The following is a 23,618-nucleotide window of genomic DNA, read 5'->3' on the forward strand; positions in this document are numbered from 1 at the left end:
TTAAAATAATAAATTATTAAAGAAAAAATATTATAAAAATTAACTATTAAACCTAAAAATTTTACCTAAAAATTAACATTTTTTTTGAATATTCCGTAAAACCAAATTAAAATTTTACCTAAAAATTAACATAATAAATAATTAAAAAAATATATTATAAAATTAACTTTTAAACCTAAAAATGAAAACATAAACTTATACTAAGTTATTTATAACAAAAATAAACTAACACTGTTATATCAATAATTTTTTTCTGTTAACATTTTTTCGAATGATATAATTAAATTTTATTCAATTTTAGTTTTCTAAATATATGAAAAATTTAATCATTTTTATCATGTTTTTTTGAGTTTATATGAGATCAATCGGTATCGTATTACAGGTTAATAGCAAATTTTTGGATTGTTATTAGATTTATCATATTTTTTTTTTACAAATGTGAACTAGATTATATTCTAGGTCGTCGAGTTGCGACCATGAGTCGGGATTGGATATAAAAATGGTGCTTCAAACTCAAATATTATGATAAAACAACTTAAAAATTATTTATTTAATAAGAATTAAATTCAAGAAAATTTTGTCAAAAGGATCAACCAAAAAATATCCGCGCTTTCGAAGTGCGGGTCAAAATCTACTTCTATGTTATAACCTTAATTGAAAGCTTTAGTTACATAAATAACCATTTCATAAATTAGAAGTGAGAGAGGGAATGAGAGTTGAGATGAGAGGAAAATTGATTATTTTGGTAACTTTCACTAAGTGTGTCGCGAAGAACCTAATTTTAGGTTTCTGTTTACTGAAACTCTATCATAGTGTTTATCTAACGCTATTATATGATACTAAAATTCTTAAATTATCTACAATAGCAGTTCAGTAAAACGAACTATGACAATATGCTATCAATGTGGACTTTTTGTAGTGTTTATTGTTTGACCTTTATGTTAGAGTAATTATGTTTGAATTTTTACATTTTAGTATTTCATATCAACAATACAAAATGCCAGAAAAAAAAGAAGCCATTAAGCTTAAATACTTGTTTGACATATATATATATATATATATATATATATATATATATATATATATAAACTCACGCATGCATAAGTATTTATCTAAATTAACAATAGAAATTTATACATAGGGAAGGTGATTGCACAAAAAATAAATTTTAAATCTAAACAATATTGATTGATCAACATTATAGTCCAAACAAGAACATTAGGGATTAAATTTTTACTGAAACCAACACTAGGGATTAAACCTCGGCTTTGCAAACGCAACATACCTGCATACATAAAATTAGTACTATTAATTAACAGAGAATAACTTCGGCATGCACCAAATTTTAGCAAAAAAAAAAAAAAAACTTCCGCATGCAACAAAAATGTTCCCTCCGTTTTTTTATATTTAACGTTTTAAAATTATGCACATAGATTAAGAAATATTTAATTTTCTAAACAAAAATATCATTAATTGTTTACCTAACCACTATTGAACCAATAATAGAATAGAAATTATAATAGCATTGGTCATTTTGTATTAACTATTAATAAATTTTACATAAAAAACTGAAACATCAAATAATTTGGAACGAAAATATTTCTCGGGAACGTCAAATATACAAAAAATGGAGGGAGTATAACATAATATGCATGCACCCATTTTTAATAAAAAAAACTAAAACGAGTTTTTGTTCATACCTTGCTTTGTTTCAACCATTGTGAAATGCAATCCTTATGATAGATATGTTTACATGGCAGTGTTGTTATTTTATCCCCCATCACATAGTCAACTAGACATATCGAACACCTACCATAATATCCAGATCAAAATTAGAAACATGGTTTAAACGTAAATTTCTATCTAATAGTAATAACCATCTGTTATATGTTAATGTGGTTTGTAATAAAGAAAAGATCCAAATGAGGAGTGAGGATTGAGGAAACAAGCTATAAACAAACTAAAAGATATATATATATATATATATGATCTTACTGAGTATCAGTTGCGATGAACTTCTTTTTCCTGATTTGCCAGCAGCAAGTTTTGGTTTCCGCACCATATTTATAGGTCGGTAATTTTGAAATCCTTCTTTGCGATAAACCTCTATCAACATTTCCCATGGAGTCTTCTAACTCATTCAATTCCTTTTCACCCAAATATGAAGAAACAGAATATTGATATATGAGTTTTCCTTTCAAGATCATAAACCACATATATAATAGTATTTGGATGAAAACATTGAGCTGACACGGTACATACCTCATACGTCATATTTGCGGGATCAGTGTTCTCATTAGTAGAAAGATCAAGGGAGCTAATTGATGGGCTATTTGACTGGGTGCGAGTATGTGTATGATGACCCGAGAAGTGATCATCATCATCATATTGAATAATTGTTCTACTAGTCTAAAATATAATCCAAAGCAAAAAATTACAATACATGTAAGTAACTTTACGTCAGTAATATGTTTGTTAGTTTGTAGAATTATGAAAATAAATAAAACTAGGTGTGCGTGACTTTATTGGTAACCATAAATTTTATGAAAGAAAGACACGCAACTTGATTTATCTAGATTTATGAAACGTATAATAAATTTGAAAATTGAAAAAATCATTATTACCGAGGGAGCATCACGTTCAGGTATGTATGAATTGTTCCCTGTAGGTTGAAATAGATATAAAATCATAAGTTAGAACAAAGTCGTGAAAAATTCCTAAATAATGCTTCTGTTCACGTTTATGCTTTTAAAAATTGGAAGTAACTTAAATACTATTTTTAGACAGGAAAATAATTAGAAACTTCAAATTCCAACTTAGTTAGACTATTTTATCTAATACATACATAAACATAGATTTAAGTCTATCATGTTTTTACAAAAAAAAAAAACAGTCTATCATGATTTACGTACCTTGTATATCTTCATCCGTGCTATTTGCCGCTAGAGTCCGGGGATGACAAAACAATAAAACGTGGTAAATTAATTTCAGTTGGTAAATGAAAAAAAGATTCGTCAAGTATGAAAAAAATTAAAAACGTCAGGTGGAAAACATATACTTACATTCGTCTTGTTGCTGCAAATATCTAGCAAGTTTTTCATCATCGCTTAGAGAAGTGGGTAGATTACCTGAAAAACAAAGAAAAAATGGATTTTCTGCAATTATACTTTTTACAAAAAAAATGGAGGTACCTGGTGAATTGACTCTTTTTTGCAAAAAGCATATATGACTAATTTATTCATTTACAGTTTTGTGAATCATCTTTCCTTAACTATGTTAATTAAATGTATATTACATTTTTTTTTATCATCTAGAGAACGTATGAACTTAAAATTCTAGACGTATCACTAAAAATAGTTTAACCTTAATATACAATTTATGTACCTTCTTGTTTCTGAATCTCCAAAGCAATAGCAGTATCGTCATATGTCAAATTATTTTGATACTGTTGTTGAATTTCCCGAGCAATCACATCATCATTAGCCGTCAGGTCAGAATTATTTGGATATTGTTGTTGAATTTCCCGAGCAATAACATCATCATTAACCGTCAGGTCTGAATCTTCTGATAAACCAAATTGTAAGAACATTGCAATATTCTCATCGATAGATGACTGGTTTACAAGTCGAGGCATAGTTATTTTCTCGAGTTTTCAAAGAAAAAAATGTTGCTTTTGACAATGAATGAAATCTATACTTTCTCTCAACCAACAGAAAGTATTCATACCATTACCTATCTCTCAATTATTTAAATAAACACTTTTTTTTTTTTTGAAGATAAATTTAAATAAACACTTGAAAGAAGGTTTTTGTTGTGAGATATTATGGTACATTTATATGGCACCGGAAGACTGTATCAATTTGAAAAGTTTCTCTGTGTATCCGTTGCATTTATATGATTAAGGGTATTTAAATATTTTTGCCTCCAGAAATTTATTTTTTTCTTTAAAAATTCAAAAATGTAAATAATAATCCAACTTTTAGATTTCTTTCCCATAGAGTATGATATGTTTCTTTCTAATGCTCTGATTGGTAAAATCGGATTAAACGGTGCATGATAAGTGAATTGCATACTGCAGTGTGGTTTAACTGCAGTTTTCATAAAAAAAACGCACAATGCAGAACATCTACAGTTCGTCTAAATCAAGACGAATGGTAACATATATAATGAATAGTATAACTGCGAGATACATATAATATAATATACTTATATTTTACAAACTAAAAAAAATCAGTGATACTAATATAATTATATATATATATATTATTTTAAATTTATAGCCAATATCTTATTTTAGTTTTAAGAATAATAACACAACAGTTGTTTAAAAGAAAATTTAAATGTGATATTTAAATATAAAAAAGTAGTTAAACCAATATCAAATTTTACTATTGTATCTCTATTATGTAATTTTTTAAAAATATTTTATGTTTCTGTTGGCGTAAAGACTGTCAAAGTTGCGTCATTTGTCGTTTAAACAAACTGAATAAATTATACTATCTATTATAGCTTAAATATATATAACTTTGGTTTCGGTTTTAAGGAAAAAAATTATATAAGATCAGATTTTCCATATTTTCTAAACGATAAAATAGAAAAATATCGAAGGTTGATAGTATATGTTTTCTGTGCATTTAATTAATAAATAACAATAAATGTTTTCAAAAAGAAAAAATAATTATTAATAGACTAGTTAACATTAGTGTACCAAATCACATGCTATTACTTGGTTCTTATTTAAAATTGCATTACTAACAGAAATTTATCCCGATATACCTTATTTTCCTATTTATAAGTATTTTACACAATTAATAGTCAAAATATAAAGATGAATGGTGACATCATTTTATCCCACTAGATGCGTTATGTTTACCCGTAGTTCTATTCAAAGGATAAGTTGTAAAAAAACTAGATCACTAGATTTATTACTTTTAAAAAAGTTAAATCACTATTTTACTAGGTGTATAATATATAGAAGAATGACAAGATTACTCTCTATCATCAAGAAAAAATAATATTCTCTAAGGCTTGCAATGTTCTTCCCTTCATCATCATGTAAATAAGTTTTTGAAAATATTTCAATACAACAGTAATGTTTAGTTATATGACAAGAATAACATTAATTTAATTAAATATCATTACTTATTTGGTTTTGTTAAAACTCAGTAAACACAAAATGTTTTTAGTACAAACACTATTTTATAAGAAACAAAGTGATAGCTGAAAATTATGGGCATAAAAAGGCACAAAAAACTATTCAAACTAATTATATTAATATATATTTATGTACCTTCTTGGTGCTGAATCTCATAAGCAATAGCAGCATCGTCAACTGTCGAGTTATTTTGATATTGTTGTTGAATTTCCCGAGCAATAACATCATGATTAACCGTCAGGTCTGAATCTTCTGATAACCCAAATTGTAAGAACATTGCAATATTCTCATCGACAGATGACTGGTTTACAAGTCGAGGCATAGTTAATTTGTCGTGTTTTCAAAGAGAACAATGGTGCTTTTGACAATGAATGAGATCTATAACTTCTCTCAGTCAATCATACCATTACCCTTTCTTTTTTTTTTGTCTTTGAACACAAAAGCATACCATTACCTTTCTCTCAGTTATTTAAATAAACACTTGAAAGAAGGTCTTTGTTGTGTGATATTATGGTAAATTAAGGTTGCACCGGAAGATTTTATCAATTTGAAAAGTTTCTTTGTGCGCCTGTGGCATTTAATTGATTAAATGTATTTAAAAATTTTGGCTCCAAGAAATCTACTTTTTCTTTAAAAATTTGAAATTGTAAAATGATAATCAAACTTTGAGATTTCTTTCCCACATTATGATATGTTTCTTTCTAATTTGTTGAATTATATTACTTTTAAAAAACTAGATCACTACATTTAAAATAGTAAACTATCCCTGAAGAAATAATGTTTCGAAGATAACATTTTCATTTTTCAAATCTTTTTACTATAATTTATTTATATTTATTTAAATGACTTAATTAATGACATACTATTACAAAAATTAATGACATACTTTGAAAAACAAATATAGTGATATATACAGTTTTTAATTTTACTAAATTAAAGATAAATTACTCCAAAATAAAAGAAATACATGAATGCTCCATAAGCATTTTTCTTAGTTTCTTAGTTTTCTTCAAAGTTGTATTTTATCTATCGTTCACAAAAAGAACAATGGAATTTGTCTGATCTAATGTTCCAAATAAGATATGAACCATTGGATGTGAAAACTGTCAAAGTATGAATCCTTCCTTGGCTTCAACACATTTTTCGTTGTTTTCGGAATATAAATCATTTTACGTACACTATTATTATTATTTTTTTTTACAGTAAAAATATTTATAGACTCATATAGACTTCGTAAACCATAGTGGCAACTCTGCATCCATGTGTATCACGAACGACGGTTGTATCCGAGCAATGCGTGCCAAGCGATCCGCTATTTTATTGTCCGTCCTCGAAACATGAACAATTTTTGAGTTGGTGAAGCTTCTTCTCAAAAGCTTGATGTCCTCTAGGTAACTTCTAAATGCTGGCCATTCCTCTGGTTCTGAAACCATCATCACCAGTTGAGAACAATCTGTTGCAAACGTGACCTGATACTATCTTAAGTTTTTCATACATTCCGTTGCCCAAGTCAATGCATCTATCTCCGCATGAAGAGGTGATAAACTTGCCCTTACATTCCTTGCTCCTAACAAACCCTCAAACCCTGGAAAGGTACTGAGCCAACTTTGTCCTGAAAAAACATCTTTATCTTTCCAAGAACCATCTGTGAAACACCATCTTCCTGTTGTCACTAAGGGCAATCTAAGCTGTACGTACATTATTATTTATTTTGCATTTTTTGCATATTATATAATAATAAATATATTTTGAATAATAGAGAAAAGAGAGAGAGAGAGAGAGAGAGAGAGAGAGAGAGAGAGAGAGAGAGAGAGAGAGAAAAGAGAGAGAGAGAGAGAGATTGCGGCGTGAGATAAGGAGAGGTTTAACCAGAAAATGGTTAAGGCCGAGTGGTTGACCCAACCAGACGGGTGGTCAGACGGTCTGGTGAGACAGTCTGGCAAGGCGATTGGGCAGTTTTCAGAAAAAGACAAAAAGGGTGCCTTTTGTTGTTTGTGATTCTCTTCTCTCTGATTCTCTCTAATTGACTAAGGTGAGTAGAGTTAGAACCAAATGTTTATGACTGGCATGTTCATGTTTATGGCCTTTGGGTCGATCTAGGATTGTTTGGTTGGATTGATTGAGGGTTGCATGATTGATACATAAGGAATTGAGGGAGAGTGTATTACCTGTGTTTGGTGCATTCATATAGATAATTCAAACCTGCTATAATTTCTATAGACTAAGTATGGTCGTATGCTTTGGTGAAGCCAATGGGCCAATCGGTTTTACAAGGTGCAAGGTGATTGGCCTAGGCAGCCGACACAGGGGAGGAATTCGCCAAGGCTTTCCCTTGGGAATGAATCACACTTAGTGGACCAAAACCATGATGCCGAGTGTTGAATGGATCGGTTGGACTATGAGGCTATCGTCACATAAAAGACTTAGGATCATAACATGTTAAGGTTAGGTTTTCGGGTCTAACCATGTAGTCGGAATGATTTTACTCACTAAGCAATAGTAGAATTGCTTATGCCTCATTTAATGTGGCATGTTCTAAGGATGATATGGGTTGACGCAAAACAGGTGGCCGATAGGAATGAGTGGTGTTAGATTCATTTGGATTTAGTATTATTTAGGATTGATAAAACTACATTTAAACAAAAATGAATCAAATCCTTTTTGATTTATACAAAACGGCCATATGGTTTTATTTGGTTATGTGTTGCTTAATTAATTTAGAAAATTGGTTAGAATCTCAATTGAATATTATACTTAAACGGGATATGAACCGACCAGACTCGGGTCTCCTGTCGGCTCGTATTGTGTGATTGGTCCACACAAGCATCAGGGTCAGGTCTTACAAGTGAGATGTCAAAAATGGTATGAAGCTACAAAAGTATCTTATCATGATATCACTACTCTAGAGTTCATATTCAAAAATGTGATCATGAACTCCAAATTTATTTACTGGTCTAATTTCTTATAAGTACTAATGTTTAGTAGTGTGTAATAATCTTTACACTACAATAAAGCATAAGCTTTACGAAGTCAGTTATCGTGGTTAATTCATCATAAAATGGTGATTTAGGATGAATTAACCAAGTTGAATGATTCATCGTAAATTGACCGCCTTAACAGAAAATTCATTGTAAACTACTCGTTAGCGTTACAAGAAAAACTGTTTATCGTAAACAAAAACCAATTTCGTCGTGGATTCATAATAAAGTTATGAGGTTATACTTTTTTGTAAAGTACTCGTAATAATTGTTGTGACTTACTCGTGAATTATCAAAGTTATATCGTCCCCCAAAACATGTAACTATTACGAAAAATTTACATCGTTGTCGATGTTAATTTCTAGTAACAATTTATAATGAGTTTACGTGAACGTTCATGTAAACTCGTCAAATATTTTACGAGGAGCTAACAAGTAGTAACTTGTAAAGTGCTCGAAAATGTAATTACAAATTTACTTCGATTGTTCTAATTTGTTGTTTTTAAAAATAATAATTTTTAAAATAATTAAAAATATAAAATAACTAAAATTATACAAGAATCAAAAAATTTAAAAAAAATTAAAATTTATGAAATATAATTTAAAATTACATTTAAGTTTATAATACAAAAAAAAAAACAAAAAAAAAAATAAAGCTAGTGGTTGAGGTCGTCGCCGAAGTAGTCCGAGCTGCTCCTTCCCCCTAACTCCACATCTTCATCCGCGGAATGGGCTGGTGGATCTAAAATCCAGAGTTCCTGCCGTTTAAGATACAAACCCTCTGCATCTGTATGATGGGCAACCCATCTGGAGACTGCTAGGTCAGCTGCGTCTAGCACTCCTCAATCCGAGCAGTGATGTCATTGTAGATCTTTTCAGACCTAGGATCCACAAAACTCCCACACTGTGTTCTATGTGTCTTCTCGAAAATCTCCAAAAGAGATGGCATTATGCATGTCTTTCCGGCCTACAAATAATACAAATAGAATGAAAATCTGAAAAGCTAAATAATAAAGCGAAAAAAATAAATCAAAATTACTTACTATCTCTAGACGGATACCAGCATGGGATTTTTTCTCGGTAGTGTGAAGCATCGGTAAATTATTGTGCTCATCTCTCATCATACGGGAAGCGGAGCACTTTGCTGTGTCTCAGACAGAGTGGGGGTTGGTCCAATACCAGATGAGCCAATACCATACTTCCTTTGTGAGGCTGGTCCATCCGGTGTGAGACAGTGTTTTGCTAAGCATACCTTCAGCTTAGCAGCAAAAGACGCCTTCACGTTCTCATTGATCGCTACGGACTAATTCTAATTTTGCTGAAACAAAGAAAATAAAAAAATAATATTAGAATAATCTCCCTATACATTAAAAGAGAAGTCACTTTAGTGATTTTTGCTGAGGTGACACTCATATAGAGCTTCTCAGAAAAAACGTTATAATTCTATTGGCTGGATTTTTTGAATTTTTCTTTTTTATTTATTTTAATCAATCACTTATGTAGACAAGTCCAAAACTATTGTCGATTTCGTTAAGCCCATATATAGCTATGGGATAATAATTATCGATTTAGTTTAGCATTGGGTACCCGTTCGGGTTCGAGTCGGGTATTTCGGATTTTCGGGTATTTCGGTATAGAGGTGTAGAACCCGTTCGGGTATTTCTGTACTTCGGGTCGGGTTTGGGTATTTTTAGTTCGGATTCGGTTATTTCGGATTTGGTTCGTATATTTAGATTTTGAAAAAAAATTAAAATTTTCATTTCTCAAGTTTCTTATATTTAAAAATATAACTTTCAGTTAACTAATTTTTTATTTTTAATAGATTGAATAGTTAATAGATTTGGACATAACATTTTAAAACTAAAAAGGCATTAATTTAGTTATTTTTTTTAATTTCGGATGTAACTTTTTGTTAATTTTTTTTAATAAAAAACTTGACATGCATTTTAAGTGAGTAGAAATTCATTTTTTCGTAATTGTATGTATATCATATGAACTTAAAGTATGTGTAGTATCAATATAAATATTTTATATAAAATGACAGATGTAAACTAAAAATATAAGGTTAATTATACATGTGTTCGGTTAACTTCGGATTTCCATTCGGGTTTGGGTATTATCCGTTTGGGTTCGGGTATCCAATCTCTCCTTATTCAATACCCGTTCAGGTATTTTGCTACTTCGGTTCGGATTTCAGTTTGGGTTTTTCAGATCGGGTTCGGGTGCCACTTCGGATATCGGATAAAGTGCCCACCCCTACTAATTAGGTTGTTTGTTTTTAATAACTTATCTTTCTAATATGGATTACTTGCGCAAGTTGAAATCATTAAATATGCAAATAAATTATTGACAAAATTTGTTTTTAATAACTTACATTTCTAATATAGATTACTTGCGCAAGTTGAAATCATTAAATATGCAAATCACTTATTCACAATATGAATTACTTGCGCAAGTTGAAATCATTAAATTTTATCGATTTAGTTTACCCTTGGGCAAGATTTAGAATTAAGACAAATATTAAAAACTTTCCTTATTATTCAAACGGTAAACTTGCGCATGTTGATATCATATTTATTTTATTGCTTATAAAATATTTTAATGTTTCTAATTAGGTTGTTTGTTTTTAATAACTTACATTTCTAATATGGATTACTTGCGCAAATTAAAATCATATCATATGCAAATCATTTTTTGACAATACATATTTAATATCTTTCTTTAAACGATTTTATTATTTATTGTGCAAAATATTAAAATCATTAATATGAGAATAAATCGACTGTATATATATAGGAGACACCCAAGGTCTTAAAATACAAACATTCTCTTTTCATTCTTTAAAATATTATTCACAAATCTCTCCTCTCATACTATTAAGGTATTACGACAATGCTGCTTGTGTGCTAAAAAAAATGTGTTTAGACGCAAAGGCTCCTCATCTTTAGAACCCTGAACTCAACTCTTTGTGTCTTGTCTCCAAAAAGCATGTCTGGTCTATCTTTTCCATGTGTTGAATACTGGTAACGACAATATGGTCTTTCTTTTTTTATATGTAGACCAGGTCGTGAGAGTGATAGTGATCTAAAAAACCTTGATTGAACATGCTGAGAAGCTTCGCCAAGTTAAAGCAGTTCTTGAAGAGGTTCTTTAGTACTTTATCTCTCTTTGTTGAATATTGTCCGGGAAAGTATTACATAGTATCATTTAGTAATACTATCTTATATCATTTTTTTTTTGTTGAATATACTATCTTATAAGTAAGCTAGCATTATGCATTTTTTATTTAATTCATGAGGTCATTTTCTCACAGCAGAGAACCTTTTGGAATGGCGCAGGGAGGAAATTTCCCAGGGATATACAGGAATGTTCAACTGAAGCCGCTGAAGTGGGATGGTGAAGGCGAAGAATAAAGACCTGTAGAGACCCTTATGATTCTTAAATACGGCGGTGTTCTAACTCACGCTGGTAGAAAATAGGTGTTTACATACTCTACCATTTAATTTGTCATTGTTATATATATATATATATATATATATATATATATATATATATGTTTTCCAAATATGGAAGAATTGTTTAACTTATTGACGTTTAACATCACTTGCCATATAATCTAACGAATATTACAAATAACAATTTATGAAAACTATTCTCGAAATTATTGAAAGACTAATAATGTTTTATTTATTACTTTTAATATTTATAACCTATAAAATAAAATGAACGAAATTTTATATAAGATAATTATAATAGTTTTATCCTCTACTTGATGAATTGTATTCGAATATAATTATATAATAACTATTTTAAATATTACAAAATCCAAAAATTTTTATTAATATTATTTTTAAATTATTTATCGTTGTTTAAAGAATAAATTTATCATAATTTTAAAATAATTTATAAAATGCTTACAAAATGCAAGGCAAAGTTGCACTTTCAACCAAAGTTCTTACATTTATTTTTGCTTGTTGATTCAACATTACAAAGGTTGAATACTACATATATCGGGTATCCAATATCTCCTTATTCAATACCCATTCGGGTATTTTGCTACTTCGATTCGGATTTCAGTTCGGGTTTTCGGATCGGGTTCGGATGTCACTTCGGATATCGGGTAAAGTGCCCACCCCTACTAATTAGGTTGTTTGTTTTTAATAACTTACCTTTCTAATATGGATTACTTGCGCAAGTTGAAATCATTAAATATGCAAATCACTTTTTCACAATATGGATTACTTGCGCAAGTTGAAATCATTAAATATTATCGATTTAGTTTACCCTTGGGCAAGATTTAGAATTAAGACAAATATTAAAAACTTTCCTTATTATTCAAACGGTAAACTTGCGCATGTTGATATCATATTTATTACATTACTTACAAAATATTTTAATGTTTCTAATTAGGTTGTTTGTTTTTAATAACTTACCTTTCTAATATGGATTACTTGCGCAAGTTAAAATCATATCATATGCAAATCATTTTTTGACAATACACATTTAATATCTTTCTTTAAACGATTTCATTATTTATTGTGCAAAATATTGTGCGTCATTAATATGAGAAATAAATCGACTGTATATATATATGAGACACCCAAGGTCTTAAAATACAAACATTCTCTTTTCATTCTTTAAAGTATTATTCACAAATCTCTTCTCTCATACTATTAAGGTATTACGACGATGTTGCTTGTGTGCTAAGAAAAATGTGTTTTGACGCAAAGGCTTCTCATCTTTCATCGACTCTGCCATCCAATTTGCCTTGGAAGTATTATATGCTACTTGATGAATCGACTCTGCCACCCACTTTCATCGACTCTGCCACTCACTTTACCTTAGAAGTATTATAGAAAGATTAATAACGTTTTATTTATTACTTTTAATATTTATAAACTATAAAATCATTTATAAAATGCTTAAAAAATGCAAGGCAAAGTTTCACTTTCAAGAGTTAAGTCGAGATCTGGATTAAAAATCCTAATAACTGGTAAAGAAGGGAAGTCGCAGACAAAAATATTGAATGTTGTCTACAAACAAGTTTTTCAGAATATTTCGTAGTCACGGTACGTAATTTTAATCTAATTTTTTTTTCAAATACAAATTTTAAAATGAATAAACTGTTACAATTATTTATTTTTTGTATTTGCTAGATGGGTTGTGATGAGTTAGGAGACCGATGACGGTATGTCAATTTAATATTATTTCATGTTCAATAAAATTTTGAAATTTATAAATCTATCAAATAATGTTAACACGTCAAATTGCTTACAAAATTTATTTAATTTTTTGCAAGTTTCTAATTGAATTTGCTTTCTTTATCGAGAAATGTACTTCATAATTTATATTATTTATGGATAATATTTTGATTTTTATTATATTTTCTTTTAATATGTCTACATAAATGTTTGTTTATTATTTGTGGAAAAATAATATTATTCACCTAAATAAAGAATTACGAAACGTATACAATACAATTCTAATTAATGATAATATAAAATCTGTTACTTCTAAAACTATACACTATTTATTCCATTTTTTGAATGAAAGTATCTTCGTAAACACACAAAATATTTTGTGACGTTGCAATTATACATACACACAATATCTGCCTCTTCATACTGACGTTACTGTGTTCCCTCTCGTGAGATACGGGCCGAGAGAGAATACAGGGTGCAGACCGATCATGTTCTTATGTCCGCATAGGGTGCGGGCCGGCCATCTAATTTTAAATATATATAGAAGGTTACCGCAAAACATTTGAACCACATGGTCCTAATTTTCTCTGGTATCAGGGTCCAACTCGGATGTCTGGAGCCTAGGGGTTTGGTCTGAGGAATCCTTTCTATCATCAATCACTTTCATATTTATGGTAAGACGGAATAGTCTTTGATCATGTCGGAAATGCTTTGTGACACACGACCATTAAGTCCAAACCTAAAAAATAATATTAACTTGTTAGAGAAGTTAATATTCTAAATCTAATAATATAAATCATAAAAGTCATAACTAATAAAAGTTATGATCAAAGTCAACATTGGTCACGACGAAATCAATGGCAAAAATATTCTGAAAAAAATACCTCAAATAAATATGAACCGCAAATGTCGAGGAAACTACACCACATAAGCCGGGCCTATTTAAATAAGATGTGAGAACAAAATTTTCGTATATTTCATCACCAAAAATCCTATTTATGCAAAAATATAGTTTCCGTCAAAACCGTAAAAACACACATTTTCGCCAAAACCATAAAACACATCTTTGGCCGAAACTGTAAAAATACACTTTTCGGCCAAAACCGTAAAAATACTCTTTGCTATCAAAACAGAAAAAAAAACACACATTTTATGTCAAAACCGTAAAACATACTTTTCAACTAAAATTGTAAAATGCACTTTTAAAGCCAAAAGCGTAAATATGCATTTTCCTTTAAAAACCGTAAAATTCACTTTTTAGCCAAAACTTTTAAAACACACTTTCCATCAAAGCTGCAAACGCACTTTCCCATCAAAACAAAAAAAAATGCATTTTTCCGCCAAAATTGCAAAAATGCACTTTCCTGTCAAAACCATAAAACGGACTTTTCCGCCAAAACAGTAAAACACACTTTCCCGCCAAAACTGCAAAAAACACATTTTTCTACTAAAATCGTAAAACACACTTTTCGGTTAAAATCCGTAAAAAAAATACTTTTCTGCCAAATCCGTAAAAAAAAACTTTCCATAAAAGATATCAACTTGAAAGTGTTGGGAAATTGATTGCATCTTCAGTTTCTCTCTGTGTTTATCCTGATTGTGGGCTTCATGGATCCGTAAAAGATCGCTCTTGAAGTCCATAATTTATTTTGGTGCATGCCACTTTTTGTTGGGCTGAAATCCACTTCTAAAGACCGATACTTGCAGATAGACATGCTGGAAGCATTCCATTTTGTAAACTCCATAACTCCTGTCCGTGAATCTTTTTTGGTAATTTCAAGTCGCGGTGATGCATTGATTAGTTGCTTGCTCTGAAAATTGGTTTCTTGGCAAAATCTTTCCGGTTGTCCAGATATTCTCCTTAGACTGAACCTCTCTCACTAGTATCACCTAAATGGTTGGGGTTGTCAGTTTTTTTAGACTCTGGCCGAGCCACAAATTTGAGGACCACAAAACTATGATGACCGCAAGGGGAGGATGTCGGATGAGCCAAAGGACCAGGAGCAGATAATCACATAGGGATTCGTGCGGTAAAAAGTGGGGGATTAGCCAAATCAATGAGCCGCATGTGATTAGGTCCTAAAGGTCTAGGCTGATTGATGCATGCTAGGTGATATTAAATTATGACTTGTTCTTACTATGTTTCTTGGTTTGTAAGTTTTTGAATCCGTCCTCTCTGAGTAATTACTCCCTTCTATTTTTTTGCAGGTTTGTTCGAGAAGTTGTAGAAGTATAATTACTGATGTGGTGTTACATCTTTGGAAAACCTAGACCGGGAGAACATATGTCACAATATTAGCATATATATATTTGGGTAATTCTCTCAGATGACAATAACATACGTTTGTTCACTAAAAGAGCCAACAATGAGAAAAGTGACCAAATGAAGTTTCATTAAAGAAAAAAAAAATTTCTAACCTTATTTTATCGACATTTAAATAATAATAAAAATTAAAAAAATATTTTTATTATTTTTGAATACTATGTTTTTGAATTTGAACGTTTTCAAAAAAAAAATTCAAATATGTTTTTCAAATTTTTATTTTAAAATCCAATCTTTTTTGTTAAAACTATTTTTTAAATTTTTAGTATTATTATTATTTTTTTAATAATCTTAAATCCTACCTTCCCCTAAAAACTCACCCCCTCAATCTAAACCACAAATTTAGATTAGTTAGTCATATGGATATAATTGTTTATTTACTTCCTTAACAAAACATTTTGATCATTTATATTCGTGGTTAAAACAAAATTTGTGGTTATCGAATTTCTCTATATATTTATTCTATGTACGTGCATCATTTTATATATCATACATCGAGGAATCACAAGCATGCATATTTTCAAAAGAGAAAAAGACTAAGATAACACCAAACCAAGTTTTTGTTCCCAAAGTAGCACTCAAGGCTCAAAGTCACAAAAATAGGTTTCATTAAAGAGGTAAATATACACTTATATCCCTTAGGTTAATTAATTCAAGAGAATTTGTACTCCCTACACACCACTTTTCCCCTATTTGCACTCCATACCCTATATCCCTCCAATTTTCTTCCCCCCAACATTACCATTTTCCCCCCATTCAATGATATCCCACCTTTGTTAGTATATTTAGCTAATTTACTCTTAATTCAAACTTTAAGGTTTAGAGTTAAGGGGTGGGTTTTGGAATTAGGGTTTAAAATTTTATAAAAAATAAATACTAAAATAAAAATAAAAATTTTAAAAACAGTTTCAAAAAGTATTTTTAAATTATAAAAAGAAAATTTCAAAAAAAAAAATTTCAAAAAAAATTATAAAAATTTCGAATCTGAAAACATATAATCTGAAACTATAAAAAATTCCTTTTTTCATTTTTTTTATTTTTATTTTATTTATTTTTATATATTTTTGTTTGTTTATTTAATTTTAAACCAAGGTTATTAGAGATATTTTACCCTTTAATCAATGTCATTTTTGTGACTTTCTCCTTTTAGTGCCATTTTTGAGACATAAACTTCAAAATGTGCTATTAAAAAGACTAGGATAGCACCAAACCAAGTTTTTGTTCCCAAAGTAGCACTCAGGACTCAAAGTCACAAAAATAGGTTTCATTAAAGAGGTAAATATACACTTATACCCCTTAGATTAATTAATCCCAACCTTAAGGTTTAGAGTTAAGGGGGTGGGGTTATGGAATTAGGGTTTAAAATTTTATGAAAAATAAATACTAAAATAAAAATAAAAATTTTAAAAACATTTTCAAAAAGTATTTTTAAATTATAAAAAGAAAATTTCGAAAAAAAAATTTCAAAAAAAAATTATAAAAATTTCGAATCTGAAAACATATAATCTGAAACTATAAAAAAAATTCTTTTTTTTTTATTTTTTTTATTTATTTTTTTTTATTTTTGTTTGTTTATTTAATTTTAAACCAAGGTTATTAGGGATATTTTACCCTTTAGTGAATATCATTTTTGTGACTTTCTCCTTCTAGTGTCATTTTTAAAACATAAACTTCAAAATGTGCTATTATTGACAATTGCCATTTTCTAAATCCCCCGCGCGCGCACAGACAGGCACACGCAAAAAGTTCAGCTTAACGTGATCCCTCTAGTTAGGTAGCTCACGAATACTGATCCTAAACCCCTTTGCCATATACCGTTCGAACCGTCCTCGACTCTATATAAACATATGTAAACCCCTAGAATCCTAAATATATCTAACAAACAATAGTCACACTTCCAAAATCATATATTTTTAGAATACATAAAAGATAAAGAAGAAGAAGATGGTATCAATTTCCAGCTCTTCCAAATCTTCTACAATCATGAAGGTGGTTGTGATGGTGGCTGTGGTCTTGGTGGCGACGGTGGTGGATGGACAGAGCTGCAATACGCACTTGAGTGGACTGAACGTGTGTGGTGAGTTTGTAGTTCCAGGAGCAGACACGACGAACCCGAGTGCCGAGTGTTGCAATGCTCTTGAGGCAGTGCCGAGCGACTGCATTTGCAACACATTTCGCATTGCCTCTAGGCTTCCCACTCGCTGCAACATCCCTACACTTTCATGCAACTGATGATATGGCGTTGTTATATCTATGTAAGAGCATAAAATAACGTTAATTGCTTAATACATGAGTAGTAATGTATCTAACCACCTTGTACTAAGCTCTCAATTGTATTTTTCTAATAACAGGAGAAGCAGGGAGGGAGATCAACGACAATATAATATTTATGAATAAAAAACTCGGAAGTTTTATTGTTTCGTTCTGTCAGTTGCTGTAAAACCAAGGGGGTTTGGAATAAAAAGTGAATAACCTTGAAAGGAAATTATAAATTGTTGAATGGGTTGTTAAATAAACTCTTCAGTCAGTTTGGCCTTTTAGTCGATGAGGTCCCTAATCAATAAAATAACGACGACAACAATATAAATATTATTATTTACAAAAAAAAAAGCAATATCAATATTATTAAAATGGAATCATCCATATCTTTTATCTTTACTATACCCTTAAATATTATTTCTTTTTACTATTGAACCTACTTTTAAATATATTTATTTAGTTATACTAGGGATTTTTCGGACTATGCCCGGGGTATTCGTATAGTTTTAAGTTAACTTAAAAAGGTTTATATTTATGAACATAAGCCGTATATATATATTACAATCGACTATAACATTAAATTCTTAAAAAATAAAATTTGTTTGTATGTATGTATTCATTGTCTTGTATATAACAATTTAAAATCATATATATAGGATAATAAGTAAGATGAGTAAAAACTAACAAAATATGGTTATCATTTAAATACATTTTGTGATTTAATTTTTTTGTATAAAACAATTGTAATATTTACAACTGATTTAAACTTTGTTTTCACTATAGAATCATTGAGTTCTAATACCAAATTGAACAGTTTCTTAACATAAATAAAATTGAATCAAAAAAATTGATCCAAACGTAAAATAATATCATTGTCCAAACCAGACCAAACTAAAGAACAAATTTTTTAAACGAACCATTACCAAAACTTGATATTTAAATCATATTAAACCAACAATGACTCTAAATTAAGAATCTCGGCCTTTTCTAAAAGACCTTAGTCTTTTTTTCTTTAAGTTGGTTTGTAGTTTTAATGATTCTTTGTTATAATAACTCCAGTGACTGGATTAAGATGTGATTTTGGAGCTGACTGGGATTAAGAGATCTAAGGACGTTGCAGGCAAAAAAAACTGAGACATACCCTTGCTTGCAGTCTCCGTACAGAGAATATTGTTCAAGAAGGGAAGCCATGAAACAAAGCATATTACAGAGATCATATTTAATTGTTTAGCTAAGAAAACTAAATAATAAAAATGGTGGTTAATTCTTTTGTACAATTTATGGTTCTAATTGGTAATTATGTTGAAGGAAAAAAATTACCGCAGATTCTTTGTTTCTCGTAATTTATACCAGTTATAGGTTAAATTTTTGGACAGGCTATTAATAGATGGTACTACTATTTTCCTTTAAATTCTTCATGGAACTGAAATAAGAAAGAGTACTCAATAAGAAAAACATAAATTAAGAAAAAGTACATATATTTTATAATTGCATTACTGTAAAAAGAGTTAAGCATAATTAAAGATTAAGAATAATAGTTAAAACTTTATTAGATTAGAGTGTATACAATCTTTCTCGTTCCTTTCAAGTTTTATTTTGGTAGTAGTTGAAAATTATAGTTATAGAGATGTCCGTCAGAAAATTTTAAGACTGCATATACTTGTATGAACTTATAATCTTTCACGTGACAATGATTTGACCAGGGAATCACTTCTTCTCACCGCGCCTGGCTTCTTTCTTCTTCTTCCTGCCAGCTCCAACATCTTTTGTTTTCTCTCTTCTCTGCCGTCAACAACTTCTTTCTTCTTCTAGCCACCCTCTGTTTTCTTCTCTCCAACTTCCCTTCCTTCTTTGTCTCTTTCTCCTGCAGCCGAGACTTCTTTCTTTAAGGCGGGAGGGGTGGCACAGTCTTTGACCAGAAGAAGAGATTGATGGTTCATTGAGTTTTTGGCCAGTAAAAGCACAAGCTCTTTAACATCCATTGTTCCTTTGACAGTACCATGTCTTTGGCTGCATCAATAGCCACCGTTTCAACCCCTAGCTCAAATATGTAATATATATTTATTAGCATTAGAAGTTACTTTTAGCTTTAACTTGGATTAGAATAATGTTAAATAGTGATGCTTCCTTTCTAGAGCACAATTACTCTACATATTCAGACAGAGAGACTCACTCATCAACACCACTGTCCAAACTAAAATTAAGCAGATAAGGAAGCCAATTAATATAGAGCTCTTACATTTTCTGACAGACGATTCCTTCTGCATGAAAAGGATCCAGCAAAAGGCTTTTTCCTTCCATTTTCTATGGTCAATAGAAACAGAACAATAAAAAAAAAATTATCTTGAAGTTTAAACGGGGAACTTGAAGAAGTAGTATAAGTGAGTACCAGATGTTGGGGTTGTCAAAGAGGATTGTTAACTTTTGCTTGTCCAGGCTAATAGTTTTAGATTGTCCTCCAGTCACTCATGAGGGAGTGAGGAAAGTTTCCACCTTGTGATGCTCATAAATAACTCACTGTGGAGACATAACGTGTAATCTAAGGCATATATCTTGGAAGAGAAGAACTAAACACAGATTTCAAGTCAGAGAAATGCTTGATCACAACTTTGGAGCATAGAAAAGGAAAAGAATCAGACCTTACATGGAGCTAGATCCTTGTTCTATTGGCAATAGAAGTTTCATATTGTAAGAAGAACATTATTTTCTTGTTTGAGTTGTTCTCGCTAGCCATAGTTTCATGGTTGGCTCTCTTCACACGAAGTCTCGTAAACCTGTTCACAGCCTTATCCTTTCTACAAACATAGAGAAGTATAAAACATTAATGATTGATCCTACAATCATGACTTGAAGCACCATTAGAGCCGGTATTCTACCTGCCTGAATCCACCTTTGTATCTCAGTCCATTTATTCCCAAACACTCGTTGTGCTTAAAAATCACACATAAGTTCAAATGTCACATATAAACCCAAACACCAAATCTGGAATCTTATCCATGTAAGATAAAGTTTGTAAGAGAATTATATACCTCGCACACAAAAGCATAGTTCTTCAGAAGACCAATCACTTGAAATCTGAAACAGTTCTAGCACAACACATAAATCTTTTACCTACAGGAAACAGATTGACCAACCTTCTTCACAATCTCTCCATCAACGGGAACTGAGTTTTTTTACAGGAGATTCTCGATGGATCGACAAAGGTGAGAGACGTCACAAGGTAAGAACCTAGATGATGATGATTCAGCGGTGAAGGAACTTCGACCGTGACTGAGCTTTTACCGGAGGAATTGCATTTTTTATTTGACGGCCGCGGAGTAGAAGTAGAGATCGTGCAGATAGGTTTAGACTAAAGTGTCGATGGATGTAACTTCTTTAGAGTAGGTTTTGATTTTGGGTGGATTTAGGTTTGTACATAGAGATTTATATAGGAGAAGGATCAAGGGAAAGTGGATAGAACATTGAAGAATGGTTGATAAAGTTTGGCAAAGCAAACAAATCTATACATCGGAAAAGATGAAGTGGAAAAGTTGGAGGAGAAACTCAAGCGTGAAACGATAAAAGTTTATCCCTATGTTATCTACCTGGGCTGGAATGGGCCAGAGTGATAATTTTCATATTTTCATAAAACCCATACGAAAAGAAAAAGGGCCGACACTCGCTTTTGGACATTGCGTGTCTGACGTGGCGAAAAGCTCTTCTCCAATTGGCCGATTTTTTAATCTGATGTGGACACACTCTCTACTCCTCATATAACCCTTTTAGTATAGTATAGATAACAGTAACTACTTTTGTACGCTGAATACATATTGAGTAACTTCATTTTAGTTCCAAAATAATGAGGACCTACTTTTTTTTAGCTAAAAACTGTCGACTAAAATTTTATCCTTAGCGCACATCTATCTATCTATCTATCTATATATATAAAGTACGGTTTGCTCTCTCCTAGAATTCACGTAGATAAGTCCTTTCATATCGTAGTGACACGTGTCCATTAAGACAAATTGTATCTCTATTATTAAAAGATAAGTACCAATATAAATTGCCCCTTAGTTTTCAAAGTTATTTACATTTGAATGCCACTGAAGTAATAAATTTAACTACCTTTTAGTATTCTTGTCTTTTATAGTTTAATTAATGCATTTTCCTAAAATAAAGTATAACAAATTATGTTTATTTATTTAAAAAAAAACTTCCTATAATCTGGGTAAACAATAAATTATACTTAATCAATGTCAAAAATGTAACAAGATTTTATTATTACGGGGTGGTTATTTTTTATTTTGGTATATTAACTACGTCTAAAAAACATAAAAGTGTTATAAAAATACATAATATAAACCACAAAATTTTAAATAATATATGGAATTATTTAATTGTATAAATAAAATATAAAAATAGATAACCATTTTATTTTACACTAAAATTTTGATCCATAAAAAATACATTTGCACGAATACATGAGTTATATTTTAAAAATAGGTTGTAATAGTTGACAGATCAAAAAAAAAATTATTCATTATAAATTCTAAAATGATTGTGTTTAGAAAGATATTTATTTTTTACATATATATAAATTTTAAAAACATATATTACCATTTACATAAGATAAATATTTTTTTTTGTAAACCAAAAATAAATACCTGCTCAGGTGCGCGGGTTCTAGTTGTTTCATTAATTTTTCATTTTTAGGTTTATTCTATTTTAAAATACAGAGATTTCAGTTAACTGATTTTTTTTTTAATAGATTGAATGATTGATAATTTGGAGATAACATTTCAAAAATAAATAAACATTTTGGCTATTATTTTAAAATTTTGAATATAACTTTTGTTAATACATGAAACAAATAACTTGACATGGATTTTAATTGAGTGACAAATAATTTTCTTCGTAATTATATGTATATTACAGGAAACAGATTGACCAACCTTCTTCACAATCTCTCCATCAACGGGAACTGAGTTTTTTTTACAGGAGATTCTCGATGGATCGACAAAGGTGAGAGACGTCACAAGGTAAGAACCTAGATGATGATGATTCAGCGGTGAAGGAACTTCGACCGTGACTGAGCTTTTACCGGAGGAATTGCATTTTTTATTTGACGGCCGCGGAGTAGAAGTAGAGATCGTGCAGATAGGTTTAGACTAAAGTGTCGATGGATGTAACTTCTTTAGAGTAGGTTTTGATTTTGGGTGGATTTAGGTTTGTACATAGAGATTTATATAGGAGAAGGATCAAGGGAAAGTGGATAGAACATTGAAGAATGGTTGATAAAGTTTGGCAAAGCAAACAAATCTATACATCGGAAAAGATGAAGTGGAAAAGTTGGAGGAGAAACTCAAGCGTGAAACGATAAAAGTTTATCCCTATGTTATCTACCTGGGCTGGAATGGGCCAGAGTGATAATTTTCATATTTTCATAAAACCCATACGAAAAGAAAAAGGGCCGACACTCGCTTTTGGACATTGCGTGTCTGACGTGGCGAAAAGCTCTTCTCCAATTGGCCGATTTTTTAATCTGATGTGGACACACTCTCTACTCCTCATATAACCCTTTTAGTATAGTATAGATAACAGTAACTACTTTTGTACGCTGAATACATATTGAGTAACTTCATTTTAGTTCCAAAATAATGAGGACCTACTTTTTTTTAGCTAAAAACTGTCGACTAAAATTTTATCCTTAGCGCACATCTATCT

At 30.5% G+C, this 23,618-nt stretch overlaps 2 protein-coding genes across 4 annotated transcripts; one reads left to right on the plus strand and one right to left on the minus strand.

Annotated features, from left to right (window-relative positions):
* Positions 1 to 945: 945 nt before the first annotated feature.
* LOC103832628 (E3 ubiquitin ligase BIG BROTHER-related) lies at positions 946 to 9,660 on the minus strand. 3 transcript variants are annotated; one of them, XM_009108692.2, is made up of 9 exons: positions 5,291 to 9,660; positions 3,385 to 3,561; positions 3,063 to 3,128; positions 2,913 to 2,942; positions 2,625 to 2,662; positions 2,263 to 2,409; positions 1,996 to 2,147; positions 1,701 to 1,809; positions 946 to 1,285 (listed from the first exon to the last, which is right to left on the minus strand). In XM_009108692.2, the coding sequence occupies exons 1-9, from the start codon at positions 5,475 to 5,477 to the stop codon at positions 1,256 to 1,258; spliced, it is 936 nt and encodes a 311-aa protein (XP_009106940.1). In that variant the 5' UTR covers positions 5,478 to 9,660; the 3' UTR covers positions 946 to 1,255. The 3 variants fall into 3 exon arrangements, with proteins under 3 accessions (XP_009106940.1, XP_033138469.1, XP_009106931.1); XM_033282578.1 differs by having other exon boundaries at positions 2,625 to 2,685; positions 2,906 to 2,942; positions 3,385 to 3,564; XM_009108683.2 differs by having other exon boundaries at positions 3,385 to 3,564; positions 5,291 to 9,657.
* Positions 9,661 to 17,522: 7,862 nt separating this feature from the next.
* Positions 17,523 to 18,196, plus strand: LOC103832622 (protein 108). Its single transcript, XM_033282531.1, has 2 exons — positions 17,523 to 17,911; positions 18,008 to 18,196. Exon 1 carries the CDS (start codon positions 17,601 to 17,603, stop codon positions 17,886 to 17,888), a length of 288 nt encoding a protein of 95 aa, XP_033138422.1. The 5' UTR covers positions 17,523 to 17,600; the 3' UTR covers positions 17,889 to 17,911; positions 18,008 to 18,196.
* Positions 18,197 to 23,618: the final 5,422 nt, after the last annotated feature.

The sequence above is a fragment of the Brassica rapa genome, chromosome A10, assembly GCF_000309985.2.
Source record: "Brassica rapa cultivar Chiifu-401-42 chromosome A10, CAAS_Brap_v3.01, whole genome shotgun sequence".
In the NCBI taxonomy this organism is placed as follows: Eukaryota; Viridiplantae; Streptophyta; class Magnoliopsida; order Brassicales; family Brassicaceae; genus Brassica; species Brassica rapa.